The 22050-nt window shown below is 42.1% G+C and overlaps 2 protein-coding genes across 3 annotated transcripts; one reads left to right on the top strand and one right to left on the bottom strand.

Annotated features, from left to right (window-relative positions):
* The first annotated feature begins 11399 nt into the window (after positions 1-11399).
* Positions 11400-14434, top strand: LOC123169455 (uncharacterized). Of its 2 annotated transcripts, XM_044587338.1 has the most exons (2): positions 11400-12482; positions 12551-14434. In XM_044587338.1, the coding sequence occupies exons 1-2, from the start codon at positions 11497-11499 to the stop codon at positions 12621-12623; spliced, it is 1059 nt and encodes a 352-aa protein (XP_044443273.1). In that variant the 5' UTR covers positions 11400-11496; the 3' UTR covers positions 12624-14434. The 2 variants fall into 2 exon arrangements, with proteins under 2 accessions (XP_044443273.1, XP_044443272.1); XM_044587337.1 differs by having other exon boundaries at positions 11402-14426.
* A 387-nt stretch (positions 14435-14821) lies between these two features.
* On the bottom strand, positions 14822-15370 carry LOC123168928 (defensin Tk-AMP-D6). The gene is made up of 2 exons (XM_044586792.1): positions 15260-15370; positions 14822-15162 (listed from the first exon to the last, which is right to left on the bottom strand). Exons 1-2 carry the CDS (start codon positions 15312-15314, stop codon positions 14990-14992), a joined length of 228 nt encoding a protein of 75 aa, XP_044442727.1. The 5' UTR covers positions 15315-15370; the 3' UTR covers positions 14822-14989.
* Positions 15371-22050: the final 6680 nt, after the last annotated feature.

The following is a 22050-nucleotide window of genomic DNA, read 5'->3' as shown; positions in this document are numbered from 1 at the left end:
TTGCGGAATCTGGGCTCATCATCGCTTCCTCATAGTTCGTAGGTTCGTCATGGTCAAGTAACATGACCTCCAGAACTGGATTACCGTACCACTCTGCTACGGATCTTACTCTGGTTGACCTACGAGGTTCAGTAATAACTTGATCTGAAGTTTCATGATCATCATCATTAACTTCCTCACTAATTGGTGTAGGTGTCGCAGAAATCGGTTTCTGTGATGAACTACTTTCCAATAAGGGAGCAGGTACAGTTACCTCATCAAGTTCTACTTTCCTCCCACTCACTTCTTTCGAGAGAAACTCCTTCTCCAGAAAAATTCTGAATTTAGCAACAAAAGTTTTGCCTTCGGATCTGTGATAGAAGGTGTACCCAACAGTCTCCTTTGGGTATCCTATGAAGACACATTTCTCCGATTTGGGTTCGAGCTTATCAGGTTGAAAGTTTTTTCACATAAGCATCATAACCCCAAACTTTAAGAAACGGCAACTTTGGTTTCTTGCCAAACCACAGTTCATATTGTGTCGTCTCAACGGACTTAGACGGTGCCCTTTTTAACGTGGATACAGCTGTCTTTAATGCATAACCCCAAAACGATAGTGGTAAATCGGTAAGAGACATCATAGATTGCACCATATCTAATAAAGTACGGTTACGATGTTCGGACACACCATTACACTGTGGTGTTCCAGGTGGCGTGAGCAGTGAAACTATTTCACATTGTTTTAACTGAAGACCAAACTCGTAACTCAAATACTCTTCTCCACGATCAGATCGTAGAAACTTTATTTTCTTGTTACAATGATTTTCCACTTCACTCTGAAATTATATGAACTTTTCAAATGTTTTAGACTTCTGTTTCATTAAGTAGATATACCCATATCTGCTCAAATCATCTGTGAAGGTCAGAAAATAATGATACCCGCTACGAGCCTCAATATTCATCGGACCACATACATCAGTATGTATGATTTCCAACAAATCTGTTGCTCTCTCCATAGTTCCGCAGAACGGCGTTTTAGTCATCTTGCCCATGAGGCACGGTTCGCAAGCATCAAGTGATTCATAATCAAGTGATTCCAAAATCCCATCAGTATGGAGTTTCTTCATGCGCTTTACACCAATATGACCTAAACGGCAGTGCCACAAATAAGTTGCACTATCATTATTAACTTTGCATCTTTTGGCTTCAATATTATGAATATGTGTATCACTACGATCGAGATCCAACAAACCATTTTCATTGGGTGTATGACCATAGAAGGTTTTATTCATGTAAATAGAACAACAATTATTCTCTAACTTAAATGAATAACCGTATTGTAATAAACATGATCAAATCATATTCATGCTCAACGCAAACACCAAATAACACTTATTTAGGTTCAACACTAATCCCGAAAGTGTAGGGAGCGTGCGATGATGATCATATCAATCTTGGAACCACTTCCAACACACATCGTCACTTCACCCTTAACTAGTCTCTGTTCATTCCACAACTCCTGTTTCGAGTTACTACTCTTAGTAACTGAACCAGTATCAAATACCGAGGGGTTGCTACGAACACCAGTAAAATACACATCAATAATCTGTATATCAAATATATCTTTGTTCACTTGGCCATCCTTCTTATCCGCCAAATACTTGGGGCAGTTCCGCTTCCAGTGACCAGTCCCTTTGCAGTAGAAGCACTTAGTCTCAGGCTTAGGACCAGACTTGGGCTTCTTCACTTGAGCAGCAACTTGCTTGTCGTTCTTCTTGAAGTTCCCCTTCTTCCCTTTGCCCTTTTCTTGAAACTAGTGGTCTCGTCAACCATCAACACTTGATGTTTTTCTTGATTTCTACCTTCGTCGATTTCAGCATCACGAAGAGCTTGGGAATTGTTTCTGTTATCCCTTGCATATTATAGTTCATCACGAAGTTCTACTAACTTGGTGATGGTGACTAGAGAATTCTGTCAATCACTATCTTATCTGGAAGATTAACTCCCACTTAATTCAAGCGATTGTAGTACCCGGACAATCTGAGCACATGCTCACTGCTTGAGCTATTCTCCTCCATCTTTTAGCTGTAGAACTTGTTGGAGATTTCATATCTCTCAACTCGGGTATTTGCTTGAAATATTAACTTCAACTCCTGGAACATCTCATATGGTCTATGATGTTCAAAACGTTTTTGAAGTCCCGATTCTAAGCCGTTAAGCATGATGCACTAAACTATCAAATAGTCATCATATTGAGCTAGCCAAACGTTCATAACGTCTGCATCTGCTCCTGCAATAGGTCTGTTACCTAGCGGTGCATCAAGGACATAATTCTTCTGTGCAGCAATGAGGATAATCCTCAGATCACGGATCCAATCCGCATCATTGCTACTAACATCTTTCGACATAATTTTTCTCTAGGAACATATCAAAATAAACATAGGGAAACAACAACGCGAGCTATTGATCTACAACATAATTTGCAAAATACTATCAGGACTAAGTTCATGATAAATTTAAGTTCAATTAATCATATTACTTAAGAACTCCCACTTAGATAGACATCCCTCTAATCCTCTAAGTGATCACGTGATCCATATCAACTAAACCATGTCCGATCATCACGTGAGATGGAGTAGTTTCAACGGTGAACATCACTATGTTGATCATATCTACTATATGATTCACGCTCGACCTTTCGGTCTCCGTGTTCTGAGACCATATCTGTTATATGCTAGGCTCGTCAAGTTTAACCTGAGTATTCCGCGTGTGCAACTGTTTTGCACCCGTTGTATTTGAACATAGAGCCTATCAAACCCGATCATCACATACAATAAAATATAGCATCATGCCTTGACCATATCACATCACAACATGCCCTACAAAAACAAGTTAGACGTCCTCTACTTTGTTGTTGCAAGTTTTACGTGGCTGCTACTGGGCTTAGCAAGAATTGTTCTTACCTACGCATCAAAACCACAACGATAGTTTGTCAAGTTGGTGCTGTTTTAACCTTCGCAAGGACCGGGCGTAGCCACACTCGGTTCAACTAAAATTGGAGAAACTGACACCCGCCAGCCACCTGTGTGCAAAGCACGTCGGTAGAACCAGTCTCGCGTAAGCGTACGCGTAATGTCGGTCCGGGCCGCTTCATCCAACAATACCGCCGAACCAAAGTATGACATGCTGGTAAGCAGTATGACTTATATCGCCCACAACTCACTTGTGATCTACTCGTGCATATGACATCTACGCATAAAACCAGGCTCGGATGCCACTGTTGGGGAACGTAGCAATTTCAAAAAATTTCCTATGCACACGCAAGATCATGGTGATGCATAGCAACGAGAGGGGAGAGTGTTGTCCACGTACCCTCGTAGACCGAAAGCGGAAGTGTTAAAACAACGCGGTTGATGTAGTCGTACATCTTCACGATCCGACCGATCAAGTATTGAACGTACGTCACCTCCGAGTTGAGCACACGTTCAGCTCGATGACGTCTCTCGAACTCCGATCCAGCCGAGTGTTGAGGGAGAGTTTCGTCAGCACGACGGCGTGGTGACGATGATGATGTTCTACCGACGCAGTGCTTCGCCTCAGCGCCGCTACGATATTATCGAGGTGTAATATGGTGGAGGGGGGCACCGCACACGGCTAAGAGATCAATAGATCAATTGTTGTGTCTTTGGGGTGCCCCTGCCCCCGTATATAAAGGAGCAAGGGGGGAGGCGGGCGGCCTAGGAGGAGGGCGCGCCAAAGGGGGAGTCCTACTCCCACCGGGAGTAGGACTCCTCCTTTCCTTGTTGGAGTAGGAGAGAAGGAAAGAGGGGGAGAGGGAGAAGGAAAAAGGGGCTGCACCCCTTGTCCAATTCGGACCAGAGGGGGGGTGCGCGCCTCCTTCCTTTTGGCCTCTCTCCTCTATTCCCGTATGGCCCAATAAGGCCCAATACTTCTCCCCGGCGAATTCCCGTAACTCTCCGGTACTCCGATAAATACCCGAATCACTCGGAACCTTTCCGAAGTCCGAATATAGTCGTCCAATATATCGATCTTTACATCTCGGCCATTTCGAGACTCCTCGTCATGTCCCTGATCTCATCCGGGACTCTGAACTCCTTCGGTACATCAAAACACATAAACTCATAATATAACCATCATCTAACTTTAAGCGTGCGGACCCTACGGGTTCGAGAACTATGTAGACATGACCAGGACACGTCTCCGGTCAATAACCAATAGCGGAACCTGGATGCTCATATTGGCTCCCACATATTCTACGAAGATCTTTATCGGTCAAACCGCATAACAACATACGTTGCTCCCTTTGTCATCGGTATGTTACTTGCCCGAGATTCGATTGTCGGTATCTCAATACCTAGTTCAATCTCGTTACCGGCAAGTCTCTATACTCGTTCCGTAATACATCATCCCACAACTAGCTCATTAGTTGCAATGCTTGCAAGGCTTATAGTGATGTGCATTACCGAGTGGGCCCAGAGATACCTCTCCGACAATCGGAGTGACAAATCCTAATCTTGAAATACGCCAACCCAACAAGTACCTTCGGAGACACCTGTAGAGCACCTTTATAATCACCCAGTTACGTTGTGACGTTTGGTAGCACACAAAGTGTTCCTCCGGAACATGTATAAGTCATGAAGAAAGCAATAGCAACATACTAAACGATCGAGTGCTAAGCTAACGGAATGGGTCAAGTCAATCACATCATTCTCCTAATGATGTGATCCCGTTAATCAAATGACAACTCATGTCTATGTCTAGGAAACATAACCATCTTTGATCAACGAGCTAGTCAAGTAGAGGCATACTAGTGACACTCTGTTTGTTTATGTATTCACACATGTATCAAGTTTCCGGTTGATACAATTCTAGCATGAATAATAAACATTTATCATGATATAAGGAAATAAATAATAACTTTATTATTGCCTCTAGGGCATATTTCCTTCACATAGGAGGAGGAAATCCATATAGAGCCTGAAATGGTGTCATTTGCAAGGACGTGTGAAAGCTGGTATTGTACCACCACTCTGCTAGAGCTAACCATCCATGCCATTTCCTAGGCTGCTGAAAACACATGCACCTGAGATAGTTTTCTAAACATTGGTTAACACTCTCAGTTTGACCATCGGTCTATGGGTGATAACTAGTACTCATGTGGAGCTTGATCTTGAGGGATTTGAACAGTTGCTGCCACAAGTTACTGGTGAATATTCTGTCCCTGTCTGTCACAATAACTAGTGGCATCCCATGTAACTTGAACACTGTTTCAGAAAATGCTCTAGCCATAGATTGTACTGTGATAGGATGTTTCATTGCAATAAAATGTGCATACTTAGTGAATCTATCCACTACCACCAGTATTAAATGCTTATTTTCAGACACAGGCAGTCCTTCCACAAAGTCCATGCTTACATGTGCCCATGCAAAATCAGAAACTGGTAATGGCTCCAATAAGCCAGGATAAGGGCAGTGCTCAGCTTTATTGAGCTGACAAACTGGACAAGATTTGGCAAACTGTATAGCATCTTGCTTAAGGCCATGCGAGTGAAACACCAGCTTTACTCTGTGATATGTTGCTCTTTCTCCAGAGTGACCTCCCAATTCCGAATTGTGGAAGGTTTTTAATATGTCCTGCCTGAGAGAAGTGGCAGGACCCACTACAATCTTGTTGTGAAATCTGAGAAGACCATTTCTAAAAGAATAAGCAGTATCACTTTTCTTGTCCATAGAACATTCAACAATAAGCTCCTTAATTTTGCTGTCACCAGTGTAACTCTTAACCACCTCTTTGACCCAAGTGGGTGTATTGGTGCTAGCAGTGAGCATAGACACCACATACTTGACCCTTGACAAAGTATCAGCAGCCCTGTTTTCCTTGCCTTTCTTGTACTCCACAGTGAAGTTGTATCCTAACAGCTTGAGCAATAACTTATGTTGAATGCCCTCAGCTAATTTTTGCTCCTGCATGTATTTAAGGCTCTCTTGATCTGTTCTGATAACCAATGCAGTTGCCAGAAAGTAATGTCTCCATTTCTTAACAGCTTCTACTATAGCAACAGCCTCCTTGTCATAAGTTGACATAGCAGCAGCTTTAGGCCCAATGGTTTTGCTAAAATAAGATATAGGCCTTCCTTCCTGCATTAGCACAGCTCCTAGTCCATACCCACTAGCATCAGCCTCCAGTATGAAGGGCTTTGAAAAATCAGGCAAGGCCAGAACAGGGGTGTTGGTGAGTTTCTTTTTCAGGACTGCAAAAGCTTTATCTTGTTCTGTTCCCCACACAAAGGCATCTTTCCTAAGACAATCAAACAGGGGTCTGCACACCACACCATATCCCTTTATGAACCTCCTATAATAACCACTTAAGCCCAAAAAGCTCCTCAGCTCAGTCACAGTTTTAGGTGCTGGCCATTCCTGGATAGCCTGGATTTTGGAAGGATCAGTAGCCACCCCCTCTTGGTTAATAATATGTCCAAGATATTCCACTTGCTGTTGTCCAAAGGAACACTTTCCATTTTTGCATATAACTTGTTGGCTTGCAAAATATCAAATACTTGAGTTAAGTGTTCTTTGTGCTTTTTCATGGAAATACTGAACACTAGAATATCATCAAAGAACACTACTAAAAACTTCAAGGGACCAAATAGCATATTCATGAGGGCCTGGAATGTAGGGGGGGCATTAGTGAGGCCAAATGACATCACTAGATATTCAAACAGGCCCATGTAAGTGGAAAATGCAGTTTTGTGAATATCTTCTTCAACCATCCTGATTTGATGATAACCATTTCTGAGATCAATCTTGGATTTTTTTTGGCTCCTCTCAACTGGTCTAACATATCTTCTATCACTGGTATGGGGTACTTATTTTTTATTGTGATGGAATTGAGTTTCCTATAATCAGTGAAGAGCCTCCATGAACCATCTTTCTTTTTGACCAGTAGCACCAGTGAGGAAAAAGGACTAGTGCTAGGTCGAATTACACCAGCTTTTAAAAGGTCCTTTATAATTCTTTCCAGTATTTCCTTCTAGTGATGAGGCATTCTATATGGCCTTTGATTTACTACCTTGGCTCCTTCCATTAGAGGAATTCTATGATCACAGGGTCTGTTGGGAGGTAGCTCAGTAGGTTCTTGGAACAACTGTTCATATTGTTGTAAGAGAGGCTGCAGATCTGGAGGGACTTCTTGGATTTCTGCTACCAGTTCCACACAACAGGTAGTTAGCAAGAAAAATCCACAAACTGCTTGTTCCAACAATCTATCAGTATTGTTATCAGCAGCAGTAGGTTGTGTCAGAGGTACAATTTCATCCACAAAAGTAACCATTTGTCCATTATTTGTGGACACCTTCAACCGCATCTTAATAAAATCCATTTGGATAGGACTATATTTCCTCAGCCAGTCCACTCCCAAAATCATATCATACCCTTTGAGTTTTAACACCCTGAAACTGTCAGAGAATTTTTGGCCTTGTATTTCATAGGGGCAATTCTGAGACATGAATTCACTCCACAAAACTCCTCCACTAGCCACTACCACTTTCACTTTAGGTGTTGCAACAGGAGTAATAGGTAGTTTAGCATCCCTTTCAGGTGAGACAAATGTAGAAGTACTACCACTATCAACTAGTGTTGTTGCAATAGTGCTGCCCACCTTTACTGTTAAGATAAAGGTATTTTTGGCTGCCCCAATTCCCATAGCTGCATGCATTGATACTTGCAGGACTGCATCAGCTGCTGGAGGCTCCATATTCTCTAAATCTGGATCTTCAAAATCAGTTCCATAAATAGTTTTAGGCCATTCTGCTTCTTGAGCTTGTAAAGCTTGAATTTGAGCCTTTTGCCTCATTTTACACACTTGCCTGTGGCCAGGTACCCAAGGTTCCCTGCATTTATAGCAAACCTGATTATGTTTAGCTTGTTGAATGATTGTGTTTCTGTTTTGCAGTGGCTGGACTGTAGGTATCTTTGGTTGCTCAAAGATCATTTGCCTCCTTGGTTGTGGCACATAAGCTCTAGTTTGCACTGGTTGCACTGGAATTTGGGCTTTTTCCATTCTTCTAGCATACCAGACAACAGTTTGCATATCCTTAGGCTTGAAACATTCCACATGGCTCTTAATGTAAGGAGTCAGCTCAGACACAAAGCTTGTGACATAGTAATCGTCAGGTATACCAGGATTTTCTCTCCTCATGATATTCATCAAGTGCTCAAACTTATCCACATAGACAACCACTGTAGAAGTTTGTTGTGCTGCATGAAAGGAGCTCACCACATCACACACTGATTCTGTAGCAAATCCCTCAGAGAGATAAGAGCAGAACTTGTGCCAGGGCACATTACTGAGAGCATAACCAGTGCCCCTCCACCATTGCACATCAGGGCCTTTCAGATATGACACTGCTAATTCAGTTCTGTGTTCAATTGGTGTTCTAGCTGCAGCAAAATACTGTTCCAAGTTCTGAATCCATGACTCAGAGTCATTCCCCTCAAACTCAGAAATATTCAGCTTTGCTGGTTTCACTGTCAACACAGTTCTCCTGTTATCCTGAGGTGTGTACTGCCTGTGTCTATGTCCATCAGGCCATTCCTCAAGGTTTGCATCCTCTATAAGGAGAAGATGTTGTTGTTGCTGTACTGCACATGTTCCAATTGCAGGAGCCACTTCCTTATTACTACCAAAATTGCGATGTCTATATGGCATCTTTGGTGTTCCATCTAAATTCAGCTCCTTGCCAGTGTGATCTTTCAGAACTGCAGATCCTCGTACTACATGTTGCTCTTTTTCATGTCCAACTCCTGCAGGAGGGGTGTTGGGCAACAATTGCTTTGGCCGTCCTACCGGAATCACAGGAGTTTGTACTTCTGGTGCCTTGTTCTGTGCACTGCCCTGCTCCGATTGGTCCACTGACTGCTCTTCAGGCTCTGGTTCAAGCAACAACCGTCTGAAATTTGTCGGGATCTTGTCAAAGTTTGTTTGCATAGTAGCAAAATTCCTGTTGACCATAGCCTGAAATTCCTTGCGATCTTGCTCCCAGTTGTGCTGCAATGCCTTGATGTCCAGTTCTAGCTACTGCAGCTGCAAATCCGCCGCTGTTGTGGATTCTGGCGGCCCAGACATGGCTTCTTGCGCCCACCGAGGCCCTTAACAAGAACAGGGGGTGGGATGGGAGGGAGTGATGTCGGTCCGCTACTCACCGCCGCCTACGCCGCCACCTGCGCCCACCTCCGATGGTACACGGTTGGACCACATGAGCTGGGATTTTACCACCCGAGGAAGAATCTCAGGCAACCAGGCTGTAGCTCTGACTGTACCCGATCGCTGCCACTCCGACCTTCTCCAGAATTCGCCGCCGCCAGATTCGAGGGGAGAGAGGGATTTTACAGCCGAAACCAACCTCACACCGCCCCAAATCAACACCGGCACCGAGGAAAGACTGGCCTCTAATACCAATTGTCAGGAACTAGACAAGGATTCATTGAATTTAACACTAAATCATCACAGTTTCAGAGGGAATTGGGGAATTGAGTTAGGGTTTGTATTGCGTAGGAAAGGGGAAAGTAGCTCCGCACGCCACAGGCGGCTTTAGGGGTTCAACCCGATTACAATATGATGTCTCTAAGCAAAGGAAAAGGGTGGCTATATAGCCATTACAACGCTAGCTGAAGGAAAGCAGCAACAGAAAGGTAAACCCGCTTTTCAGGAAGTGAACAACAACGCGGGGTAGGCTCAGGATCGCCCGATGGAGGATCAACGGCTCTCATATCTTCAGGCACGCTGGAACAGGGGAATCAGAGTATGTGGTAGCCTGACATATGTCCTGTAGCTCAACACAATAAATCGGTCTAAAATATGTAAATTGGTAGATTAGATTCTTAAATCTCTATTCTCCTCTATACTTTTGCAAAATTAGCAGCAATTCTGCAGAAGTTACCCCTGCAAGTTTGATTCTGGAAATCTGTTTAGGCCTGAAAATCTGGGATATGTTTTGTTTGTTCATTAGCAATGCATGCAACCGTATTTCTCCCTAGTGGCATACTATGAATGGTTATTCAGTTTCAAACTGCCAAGGATTGATATGCCTGCGTCTCAACCCAGACTAAGCTGGAATTTTCTTTTCTGCCCAATTTCATCTTTTGTGTGCAGTCTTTTTGCGTTGTACTTTTGGTTCTACACTAGGAGCATCTCCACTAGTGCCCCCAAGAAGCCCCCAAGCCACCTTTTGGGCGCCGGCGGGCAAAAAACACCCCACTAAGGCCCCCAGGACCTCACTTTTCACTGGATTAGACAAAAAAATACCGCCGGCGAGCCCAGCCCACACCCAGGCCATCGGGGGCATCTGGGGGCACCGGTGCTTTTGTTTAACCAATCTAATTGGCCCACGTCAGCCACCCACCCCTCTCTCTCCTCTCCTCTCCTCCTCTCTATCATCTCTTTTCTCTTTCCTTCTGCCTAGTGGAAGAGAACTCTGCGCGCCGAGCTGCACGGGGAGGAGCCATGGCCGGAGCTCGCACTTGTCGCGCGTGGCCGGGGCGAAGCTCGCCCGCGCCCGCCTCTGCGTGGCCGGCCCCGGTGTCCCTGCTATGGCGGCCGAGCGTGGCCGCCTCCTCCTCATTCATCTCCAGGTCGCCGGCGAAGCCGAGCTTCTTGGAGACCAGCCAACCGAGGCCCCAGTCCGACCAGCGCTTGAGCGGGCCGGGGCGGAGCTCGCCCGCGCCCGCCTCTGCGTGGCCGGGCATGCACGGGCAGCAGCAGCCGGACGGGCGCGCTCGGCACGACGGTCCGGGACGCCACGACACCGCGCCCAGGTCTTCTCGGCGATGTCGAACGCGACGGCGAGGCAGGGGCGGAGCTCGCCGTGGCCGCTCCTTGCACCGCCACTCCATGTCCAGCCGCGCGGCCCACAACCCCGCGTGCCGCCGACCGTTGCCGCCCAGGCAGAACGCGTCTAGGTGCCTCTCCGTGGACTCCCCGCGCATGAACTCCTCGGGCAAGATCGTCTTCCAGCAGGGCCTGGAGCGCATCTGCAGCTCCCCGTGCAGCCTCCACGCCGTGGCCAGGTCCTACTCGTCCGGCGTCCGCGTGGCGCCCGTGGTGCTCAACGTGCCGGTCTGCTCGCGGCCGGTCTTCGGGTTCTTCAAGGACAAGAAGGAGTCGGCGGCCAGCAAGGACGTGGCGGCGACGAGGTCCGGAGGTGGCTGCAGCAGCGGGTTGTGGTGAATGGAAAGGAGGAGGAGCAGAGGAGAGACAGACGAGAGGGTGGGAGGGACAACGTGTGAAATTTTTTCACCCACGTCCTAAAATTTTCGCTGGCAGCCCCTCAAACGGCGAAAAAAATGCGTTCTGAGAGGCTCAACGGCTGGAGATGCTCTAAGTCTTGGCCAAATCTTCAGGTGGTGCTAGGTCTACTTCCACACTTTACTTTTCTTTCTTACGACTCTCGCCGGCGCCGTGCCCTCCCCCCGCTGTCGCCTCCGCCGCCGCCGCCAGCCATGCTTCTCCTCAAGAAACACGTCCTCCTCCTCTCTCTCCGTCCCCGCGCCACAAGTGCCATACTCGCGTTCCGCCACCGATGCCTCTTCTCCAACACCCGATTCGCCGCCACCGCCGCCGTGGCAGCGTCGGCTAGCCCTGCTCCGTTCGCCATGGAGGACTACCTCGTCACGTCTTGCCACCTCACCCTGGCGCAGGCCGTCAAGGCCTCCAAGGTCCTCTCCCGCCTCAAGTCCCCCTCCAAGCCCGAGGCCGTCCTCGCCTTCCTCTCCGACCTCGGCCTCTCCGACGCCGACGTCGCCGCCGTCGTCGTGTACGACCCTCTCCTCCTCTGCTCCGAGGTCGACAAGACCCTGGCCCCGCGCCTCGCCGAGCTCCGGGACCTCGGGCTCTCCCCGTCCCAGATCGCCCGCCTCGTCCTGGTCGACCCCGCCCGCTTCCGCCGCCCCACCATCATCTCCAAGCTGCAGTACTACGTCCCCCTCTTCGGCTCCTTCGAGAACCTCCTCCAGGCGCTCAAGTACAACTCCTACCTCCTCAGCTCCGACCTGGAGAACGTTGTCAAGCCCAACGTCGCGCTCCTCCGGGAGTGCGGGTTAGGTGACTGTGATATTGCCAAGCTATGCATCCCCGTGCCGAGGCTGCTCACCAGCAAGCCAGAGCGCATCCAGGCCATGGTGGCGCGTGCCGAAGATGTCGGTGTGCCCCGTGGCTCTGCGATGTTCAGGCACGCGCTGCTGGCTGTTGCATTCCTCAGCGAGGAGAAGATTGCTGCTAAGGTGGAGTTCCTGAAGAAGACATTCAGGTGGTCGGAAGCTGAGGTGGCCATTGCTGTTGCCAAGCTTCCGGTGGTGCTGAGGAACTCCCAGGAGAGGCTGCTGCGCATGTCGGAATTCTTGATGTCGGAGGTTGGGTTAGAGCCGGAGTACATTGCTCACAGGCCGGCAATGCTCGCTTGTAGCTTAGAGGCTCGGCTCAAACCTCGGTACTATGTTGTGAAGTTTCTTAAAGAACATGGATTGCTAAAGCCTAACCGAAGCTTCTACACCGCAGCCCAGGTGAGCGAGAAGGTATTCGTGGAGAAGTTCATACGTCCTCACAAGGAAGCTGCGCCTCGCCTCGCTGAAGACTATGCTGCCACTCTCAAAGGGGAAGTGCCCACTAGATTCAGATTGCAATAACCAAGAACAAGCTTAAATAGTATTTAACCGCTTTTTGCACAATGAAGTTTTCTCTCTGGAGTCTGCAAAGCAAGTTGGCAAGTCTTGTTCCTGTGTTGTTTTTCTAACACTCTAACTGGATGTTTGGTGTCCACTATAGTATGCCACTTGCAGTTTGGTAGTTGCTAATATTTTCTAAATTTGAATATGTTTTGGTCGTCATCTAGTAGATAAGAAAGAAAGCATGGCACAGTTACGAATTGGTTCTTCATCATGTCATGTTAATAACTATGTTTCTGAACCTGGCTTGTTCAGTCTGCGTTTTGTACTAAGATCAGACAATTATCAACGTCTTTAGGTCTGATTTGGGATGTGAGAATGTTCCTATTCCTTGAGGAAATAAACTTACTAATGTTAAATTCTTGTTGAATCCTGCACTACAAACATGCCATGTATTGTGGATCAACAGCTTCCCTGGTAGTATGTATTACTCATTATTTCAATTTGCATATGATTTATCTTCTCCCATCCACATGAATTCGTGCACAAGGAGGATAGTGTTCCAGGCCTTGCTGATACAACGAAAGGCCAATGGAGCTTTTCTGTGAAATAACAAAAGGGAAAGAGAAAGGGGACACTTGTTGTCGAAAGTAGTAGCAAGAAAAAAGTGTTCTAAGGTTTGTCATATCCAGGGTTCACTCCTACAATCTTTTTACGGTTTTGCTAGGAGTTATCAATTGCAGCATTACTACCTAATGAAGAGCTTTGCTCTACACACTGACTTTCCATCTCTAGGTAGGTGTTGAATAGAATTTTCATAAGTAGATTTATTGATTTGTTTCTTAGGTTCTTCACAACCAGGTTCTTCTGTATATATTTTTGTGTCACTGCTTGAAATAATGTTTTTGGCTGACTTAGTTCCAGTACAATGTTCATTTCTGTTGTTCCGAAAGTTAACTGTTTAGCAAGTTTTTTGGATCAATATTATATCTGTATTAGTTTGCTGCTCTCTTCTCGGGCTAAATTTATTTGTAAATGATTTTTCCTTGGCTGTGGGCAAACCAGGCCAAAAATATGTGTGAGCCTCCATTATAAAATAACAGTTCTGAAAGTCAGAGATCTCATATGTAGTTAGACAGACTATAGGCTTTAGGATAAGCTAAGCATAAAGCTTTATAAGACAAAACTATCAATTCACCATGATTTCTTCACTTTGTACTTTAATTTAATAGGGTTAGAACTGCCGAGGGTTCAGTGGTTGGGGCACGAAGAAATAAAATGCTGGATGTTTAGGCCTTGCATACGGCAAGCTACAGCTTGGATGTCTACGGCACGTCTCTCTTGTCTCAGACCCTACATGGTGAAACTGTATTTGTTCAGAAAACTGTATACACTCTGGTAGAAAAACTTTTGAGGAAAACTACAGATTTAAAAATTACTTTCACGAAGCCACAGATTTAGCCAAATTATTGAACTGAGCTGTAAAAATGGCACCTTGGGCCTGTCGTCCATCCTCACATATTTTGTCTGACTGAGGTAGCTCAACACAATAAATTGGTCTAAAATGTGTAGATTAGTGAACTACTCCTTAGATCTCTATCTCCACAATACTTGTGTAAAAATAGCAGCGATTCTGCAAAAGTTACTCCTGCAAGTTTGATTCTTGTAATCTGTTTTATTTTCTGAAACAACTCTTGTAATCTGTTTAGACCTAGTGTTATTTATAGAACATGTTTCGTTTGTTCATTAGCACTGTATGCAACCTTATTTCTCCCTAGTGGATATTATGGATGATTATTCATTGCCAAACTGCCAAACCATGTTACCGTGTACAGCAAGGATTGATATGCCTGCGTCTCAACCCAGACTAAGCTGTCTGTCCAGATTCATCTTCTGGCTGCAGCCTTTTGCGTTGTTCCATTTTTGCCAGTATTTCGCAAGTTCATACATTGAATTTCTATTATATAGCTAGGTGCTTTTGGCTCTAGAGAAGTTCTAGGTCAAATCTTCAGGTGTGGTGCGAGGTCTACTTCCACGCTTCACTTTTCTTTCTTACAAAAATTGCTTCCCTCCTAGTCAAACTTCATGTCTCATTTTCCAGTTTTTAAGCTTATATTCGTTTCAACCCTGAAAACGGTAGCAGCTCCAGTTCCGGAGTGTTGGATTATTCAACTTGAACTGGTTCCCCGCTGAAACTTTGTTCGGATTATATGATGTGCATGTACTTCTAGGAGTAGCACTCACATATGCATCATACATGCATAGATTCAGATCTAGTATTATTCAGTTATTATTACACGGAAGCATGTAAGCGAGAAGAAAACAAGGCCATCTAGCAGTCCTTGGTGCAGAAACATCGCCGATAGCCGTCGCACTTGCCTCCGGGGAAATGCTCGGTCAGGCAAACACTTGCACAGTTGGTGTCGCTCACGCACAGCCCCACAAACGTTTTGCTCTGTGACCTACAATCCCTCGCCAAAGCTACCTGCACTGCTCCCTGGAACCCTACACGGGCAAATTGATAGAGCAAATCAGTCATCTCACGTATACTCATAAACTATAGCAGAATTTACAGTTATCTTAAATAGTACAGCATATATACCTGTGGCCACAAGAAGCAGGAAGACGACCACAAAGACCTTCATGGACCGATCCATTTAGTTTCTTGTGAGAGACTAAGAGTCTAAGAGGGTTGTATGATAGATTAAGACCTTCAAGGTGGATTGTATGATGGATGAGTGTAGAGGAGGGAGGGGGGCTTGTTATATACTCGCAGTAACACACGTATATCTTTCTTGCTTCCAGGCTAAGCGAGCAGATTTTTGTAGGGTGGTGTAAGTGACTACCTGCTTTTGTAGGGTAGTGTAATAACTATTTTTAGCAACTTTTAGGGTAGTGTAATAACTGAGTACCCACAAGAAAACAGGGATAGTGCAACTCTTTTGTTTGTGTGTGCGTGAATTTAGGGCAGTGCAAATGACATGTGAAAATAGAAAGGCTAGCAAAAAAAAAACATGTGAAAGATTAAGACCTTCAAAATGGATTTTACGATGGATGGATGTAGAGGAGGGAGGGGGGCTTGTTATATACTTGCAGTGACACGCATATATCTTTCTTGCTTCCAGGCTAAGCGAACATATATTTGTAGGGCAGTGTTAAGTGACTACCTGCTTTTGTAGGGTAGTTTAATAGCTGTTTTTTGAGCAACTTGTGGGGTAGTGTAATAACTGAGTACCCACAAGAAAACAGGGATAGTGCAACTCTTTTGTTTGTGTGTATGCGAATTTAGGGCAGTGCAAATGACATGTGAAAATAGAAAGGCTAGCAAAAAAAACGTGTGAAAATAGGAAGAGCGGCCACACCTTGTGTGTAATTCTTAGTCATCTTACATTTTATTTTATATAGATATTAGGATGCTGCATGTTTATGCACGTTGCTGCTATATTTCGCTTCCTTTTGCAAATATATGGAAGAATTAGGGTACTGAAAAAGAAGAAACTTTAATTTCTGGAAGATGCTGAAAACAAGTAGAAGCAAGGAAATAGCATCGACGTGCATATGTACATTCTTATTACTTTGGCGAGTACAGATTATTTCCAGTACACATTTTTTACAATGATCGCAGTAAGTTTTTTTATTGGGAAAGTTGCGATTTTTTTCATAATTGATTGGGATTTCTTTCAATTTCTTTAGAGAGAGAGAGAGAGATGGATCATTTGCATTTAAAAGCTGTAGTGGCCTTTTCACTTACGTACTTGGGCCAGCCCACTATCCATAAAGTGCCACGGAAACCTAAAAGGCATCCCCATGATATACGAAATTTCCGAAAATGGTAGACTCACGGGCTTTTACGGGACTAATACGGGGTTGTTCCATCTAATCAAACTAGCCCCCCTGATTTTCAGGAAGGGTGCGCCCCCCCCCCCCCCCCCCCCCAACCCAATCCTAATCCCCCATGTTTGCTACCCCGTGAAGTCCGTAAAAATCCCACCGTGAGTGTAGCATTACTGCGAAATTTCCTATTCGCCGCTCTTTGCGGGGAACCCCTATTTATCGCCTTACACCTGGCGGCTCGCGTCGGGGGGAGCCCAGATGGGAAGGCCCAGCTGCGCGGGATGCAAAGGCCTGTTTTTATGTTTTTTTTCTGTGTTCTCGTTTTTTGCTTTATTTTTGTACTTATATATATAGACACACACACACACACACACACACAAAACAATTTCTAAAAAATATTAAAAAAATTGTTGAACAAGTATTTGAAAAATTGAATAGGTATTAAAAACGTTAAGAAAGTATTTGAAAGTGTTGAATAAAGTATTAAAGATGTTGAACAAGTATTTGACAAATGTTGAATAAGTATTAAAAAAAATGTAGAACGAGTATTTGAAAAATGTTGAACAAGTATTTTCAAATGTTGAATAAGTATTAAAAATGTTGAATGAGTATTTGAAAAATTTTGAACAAGGATTTTATAATGTTGAATAAGCATTAAAAATGTTGAACAAGAAGTTGAATTTTTTTGAATAAGTATTAAAACAATGTTGAATGAGTATTTGAAATATGATGAACATGTATTCGAAAAAATGTTGAACAAGTATTTGAAATTTGGACAATGTTGAACGTGTATACAAAAAATATTGATCACTTATTAATTTTTTTTGACATATACAAAAATGTAGAGTGAAAAAAAAACATAAGAAAAAACAAAAAATGGAGAAGAAAAATAAAACCAAAAAAGTGGAGAAGAAAAAGGAAAAAAATGAATAATAAAAAAGGAACAAAAACAAAAACAAAGAAAACCCTGTCAAAAAACAAAAAAAAAGAAAAAACCAATGAAACTCGGGCTAAGTTCGCCTCAACTACGTCCCGCACTATTATGTGTTCACAAACCCGACTGTAGCAGGTGGCTAGCCGTGGTGAAAATTGTTTTAGCAGCCACGGTTCGAACACCCCCTCCCCCCGTGCTACTCCCTTTTTTTTCGGTATTTTCCTTCGAAGGGTGCGCAAGTGGGCCGGCCAGTTACTGGTCAAGGTCGCAGCGAGAGAGTTACCGGCTTGCTTACTGCAACAAATAGCATTCGCGCTCTTTTTATCGACTTATCGACGCTTCGAGACCACCGAGCGAGCGTTCTGGGCCGGCCCGTAAAGTGTTCGACCGATCTCGGTTCAGGAAAGGTTCCTGGGAAAACCCTAGGCGAACCCTATTTGACGCGCGCGTGGCTGTTTCCTATTTGGCGCCCGCTGCGCCCGTTACTGTGTTAATCGCAAACCGGCGCACACCCCCAACTCCGACCTGGGCCAGCCCGTTATAGATTTTTTGTGTGTGTTAAAACTGCAATTTCTGCAAAAACACGGGCGTGGTGACTTACTCGAGTAAGTCGACTAACCAGGCGGCCACAACGACCTTGTTTGATAACTTCTCGCTTTCATTTTATTTCTACTTTCGTTCCTTTCCTTTTTCATTTTTCTTTTTTCTTTTCTTAAATTCGTGAACCTTTTCAAAATTGATGAATTTTTTTTCAAAATTAGTGAACTTTTTTTCAAAATCGATGAACTTTCTTCAATTTTTTGTGAACCTTTTTCAGAATTTATGCACTTTTTTCAAAAATAATGAACCTTTTTATAATTTTGTGAACTTTTTTCAGATACGATGAACTTTTTTCAGATTCGATCAACTTTTTTCAAAATCCGATGAACTTTTTTTCAGATTGGATGAACTTTTTTTCCAATTTGATGAACCTTTTAAAATTTTTGATGAACTTTAATCAGATTCAATGAGCTTTTTTTCAAATTTGATGAACTTTTTTAAAATTCATGAAATTTTTCCTTTTTGCGAATTTTTTCCCATTGGTACAAACCTTTTTGAAAATATTTGATTTCTTTCAATTCACAGTTTTTATGAATGCCTTTTCAAATTTATGTTTTCTTTATTCAAATTAGTATAGTGGATATATAATACTTGTATATATTATACTTATTCAAATTCACGGTTTGTACTGAATGAGTGGCCAAATGAGATTTTGTTCCACTAGTAATCAACTAACTGAGGGTGTCCCAGCGGTAACGCTTGTAGGCATTCACATTGGTGGTTGCAGTTCGAATCTCGGTTCTCACGCTTTTTCCTTTCCTGCACGAATTGCTTTTTTGCAGCTTGCTGGGCCGGCCCATGCGGTGGGGCGCGCGGGCGCCAGCTACCTGTTCGGGCGCTTAAGGCGCCGAACAGGAGCTCTCGCGCGCGTCCGTCGAACTGCTGCAATTCCGCTGAAGCAGGCGAGCGAGCACCGCGAAACGGCCGGCCCACTGCGAGCGCTAATAGCACTGCGAGGCAAACCGGTTTTGGGAACCTTCTGGAAGGTTCCCTCAATCGGTTTTTCCTTTTTTTTTCTTTTGCCATTTTCCTTTTTTTCTCTTTCCTGTATTTTTTTTCCTTTTTCCTCTTTAGTTTCTGCTCCTATTTCTTTGTTTTCCCACTTTATTCTACCTTTTTTCATTTTTTAACCTTTGTTTTCAAAAACTATTGGATATTCTAATTTTTGTTCATGATTTCGGAAATTGTTCACAGTTATCAAATTCTTTTCACTTTTTCGAAATTTGTGCACAATGCAAAAATTGTTCAGCGTATATCACAAAAATTGTTCAATGTGTATTTAAATATTGTTCAATGTATATTGAAAAAATGATCATTGTGTGAAAAATTGTTCAGTGTATATATCTAAAAAAGTTCAATATATATATTGTTCAGCATATATAAAAATATGTTCAATGTGTATTTAAATATTGGTCATCGTATATCAAAGTATATTAAATGTATATTTGAAAATAGTAAATGGTTCAAAATTCGATCTTTCTTTTATCTACCTTTTTTTAGTGGCTTTTTTTATCTACCTCTGTATCTAGTTCTTAAATACGCGCGCAGTCTAAAAGACATTGAAACTTGCAAGCTCAACTGGTAAGGAACAGGTATTTTGTATCGTGTGGTGGCGAGTTCGATTCCTCAAGAATGCGTCCATTTTTATGGATTTTAAGTAGCGACTCGATATGAACGCCACGGAATGGGCTGGCCCGTTAAGACCGCACCCTGCGCGAAAGTACGTCAGATTGACGCTCGCGAGCGTCAGCTAGGGACCCCCAAAACCCTATTGGACGCTCTCTGCGTCAGTGTCGGGTAATCGCACAGGTGCGCAACCACATGGGCGGGCCCATCTCCCACTGTTTCAATCGCTTGGGAGTTCCGATTTTGTGAAAGTTCTAGAAGATTCCCAGCCGTTTTTTCTAGTTTTGGGAAACGTTTAGAAGGTTCCTTGTACAGTTTTTTCTTTTTTCGTTTTTCTGCTTCTGTTTCTTTCTTTCTTTTTCTGTCTTTTTTTTCGTTTTTTTCTTTTCCAACAAAGTTGGGATATAAAAAAAATTCACAAATCCATAAAAAATTTAGGACTTCAGAAAATGTTAACATTATGAAACAATTGGTTCATAAAATCCGAAAATGTTACTAAATTTCAAAATATGTTCTCGTTTCAAACTTTTGTTCACAAATCCAAAATATGTTTCTTAATTTTAATAAATATTCCCATTTCGCAATTTAGTTCACAAATTCAAAAAAAGTGTGGTAATTTCAAAATATGTTCTATTTTTTACAAGATTGTCTGTGTTACCAAAAAAAATGTTCACATATTCAAAATATTTTAGTGTATTAAAAAGTTTCTTGCATTTCAAAAAATGTTCATGTATTCTTCATGTTTTCATAAAATCATCATGTATTCTTCATGTTTTCATAAAATCATCATGTATTCTCAATGTTTTCATAAAATGTTCAGAGTTTCAAATTTCGTTCAAATGTAAAAAAATGTTCTAAATTTCAACAATTGTTCATGTTTTCAAAAAAATTAGTGTTTCAAAATTTGTTTGTGTTTCTGAAAAATTGTTCGGAATGTTATTTTTTGTTCTCATTTTTAGACATTTGTTTAGAATTTCAAAATTTGATCTAATTTTTCAAAGTTTGTTTGTGTTTTCCAATAAAAATGTTCTCATTTACTAAAATTGTTCATAGATCAAAAGTTGTTCATAGATATAAAAGATGTTTGCGAAATTAAAAATGTTTGCAGATTTCAAAATATGTTCATGTTTTCTAATTTTGTTTGGAATTTCGAAAATTGTTTCCTTTTTTTGGAAAAAAATCGCAAATCAAATACTTTTTGGGATTTCACGATTTTCAAAAAATATGCGGAGTACAAAAATGGTTGGAATTACAAAAATATTATCGTTTTCGGAACAAAATTTGGCATTTTATTGTTTTCCTAAATTTTCTTCAGGTTTTCATAAAATGTCCAGAGTTTCAAATTTTGTTCACAATTTCAATAAATGTTCTGAATTAAAAAAATTATTCATGTTTTCAAAAAATTCAGTGTTTCAAAATTTGTTTAAATTTTCTAAAAAAATTCCGGTGGTTAATTTTTGTTCTCATTTTTTAAATTTTGTTTAGAACTTCGAAACTTGTTTTATTTTTCAAAGTTTGATTGTGTTTTCCAATAAAAATGTTCTCGTTTACTAAAATTGTTCATAGATCAAAAGTTGTTCATAGATATAAAAGATGTATGCGAAATTTAAAATGTTCGCAGATTTCAAAATATGTTCGTGTTTTCTAATTTTGTGGAATTTCGAAAACTATTTCCTTTTTCTGAAAAAATCACAAATCAAATACTTTTTGGGATTTCACGATTTTCAAAAAATATACATAGTACAAAATTGGTTGGAATTATGAAAATATTATCGTTTTCGGTACAAAATTTGTCATTTTATTGTTTTCCTAAATTTTCTTCAGGTTTTTATAAAATGTCCAGAGTTTCAAATTTTGTTCACAATTTCAATAAATATTCAGAATTTCAAAAATTATTCATGTTTTCAAAAATTTCAGTGTTTCAAAATTTGTTTGTATTTTAAAAAAATCTTTCCAGAGGTTAATTTTTGTTCTCATTTTTTAATTTTGTTTAGAACTTCGAAACTTGTTTGTGTTTCCCAATGAAAATATTCTCATTTTCTAAAATTGTTCATAGATAAAAATCTGTTCATTGATATAAAATATGTTTGTGAATTAAAAAAATGTTTGCGGATTTAAAAATATGTTCGTGTTTTCTAATTTTGTTTAGATTTTCGAAAATTGTTTTCTTTTTTTGAAAAAATTCACAAATAGAAAATGTTCAGGTTTTCACGATTTTCAAAAAATATGCAGAATAAAAAATTGTTTGGAATTACAAAAATATTATCATTTTTAGAACAAAATTTGACATTTAGTTGTTTTCGTAAATTTTCAAGAAACGTTCGAAATTTTGTGAAGATTGTTTTTAAGGTGCCACTTTAGTGAGATTAAGAAACAAATCGCGCTTCAGTTATAGCAGA

Source organism: Triticum aestivum, chromosome 7D, assembly GCF_018294505.1.
Source record: "Triticum aestivum cultivar Chinese Spring chromosome 7D, IWGSC CS RefSeq v2.1, whole genome shotgun sequence".
Classification (NCBI taxonomy): domain Eukaryota; kingdom Viridiplantae; phylum Streptophyta; class Magnoliopsida; order Poales; family Poaceae; genus Triticum; species Triticum aestivum.
Note: the sequence above shows the minus strand (reverse complement) of the source record. Positions and strands in the feature narration are given on the sequence as shown.

Bases quoted from the DNA above. Each gene is read 5' to 3' on its own strand.
- LOC123169455 (XM_044587337.1), top strand. From the start codon at position 11,497: ATGCTTCTCCTCAAGAAACACGTCCTCCTCCTCTCTCTCCGTCCCCGC.
- LOC123168928 (XM_044586792.1), bottom strand. From the start codon at position 15,314: ATGGATCGGTCCATGAAGGTCTTTGTGGTCGTCTTCCTGCTTCTTGTG. The intron at 15,163-15,259 runs GTATATATGCTG...TTGCCCGTGTAG, and splicing joins CCTGCTTCTTGTGGCCACAG to GGTTCCAGGGAGCAGTGCAG.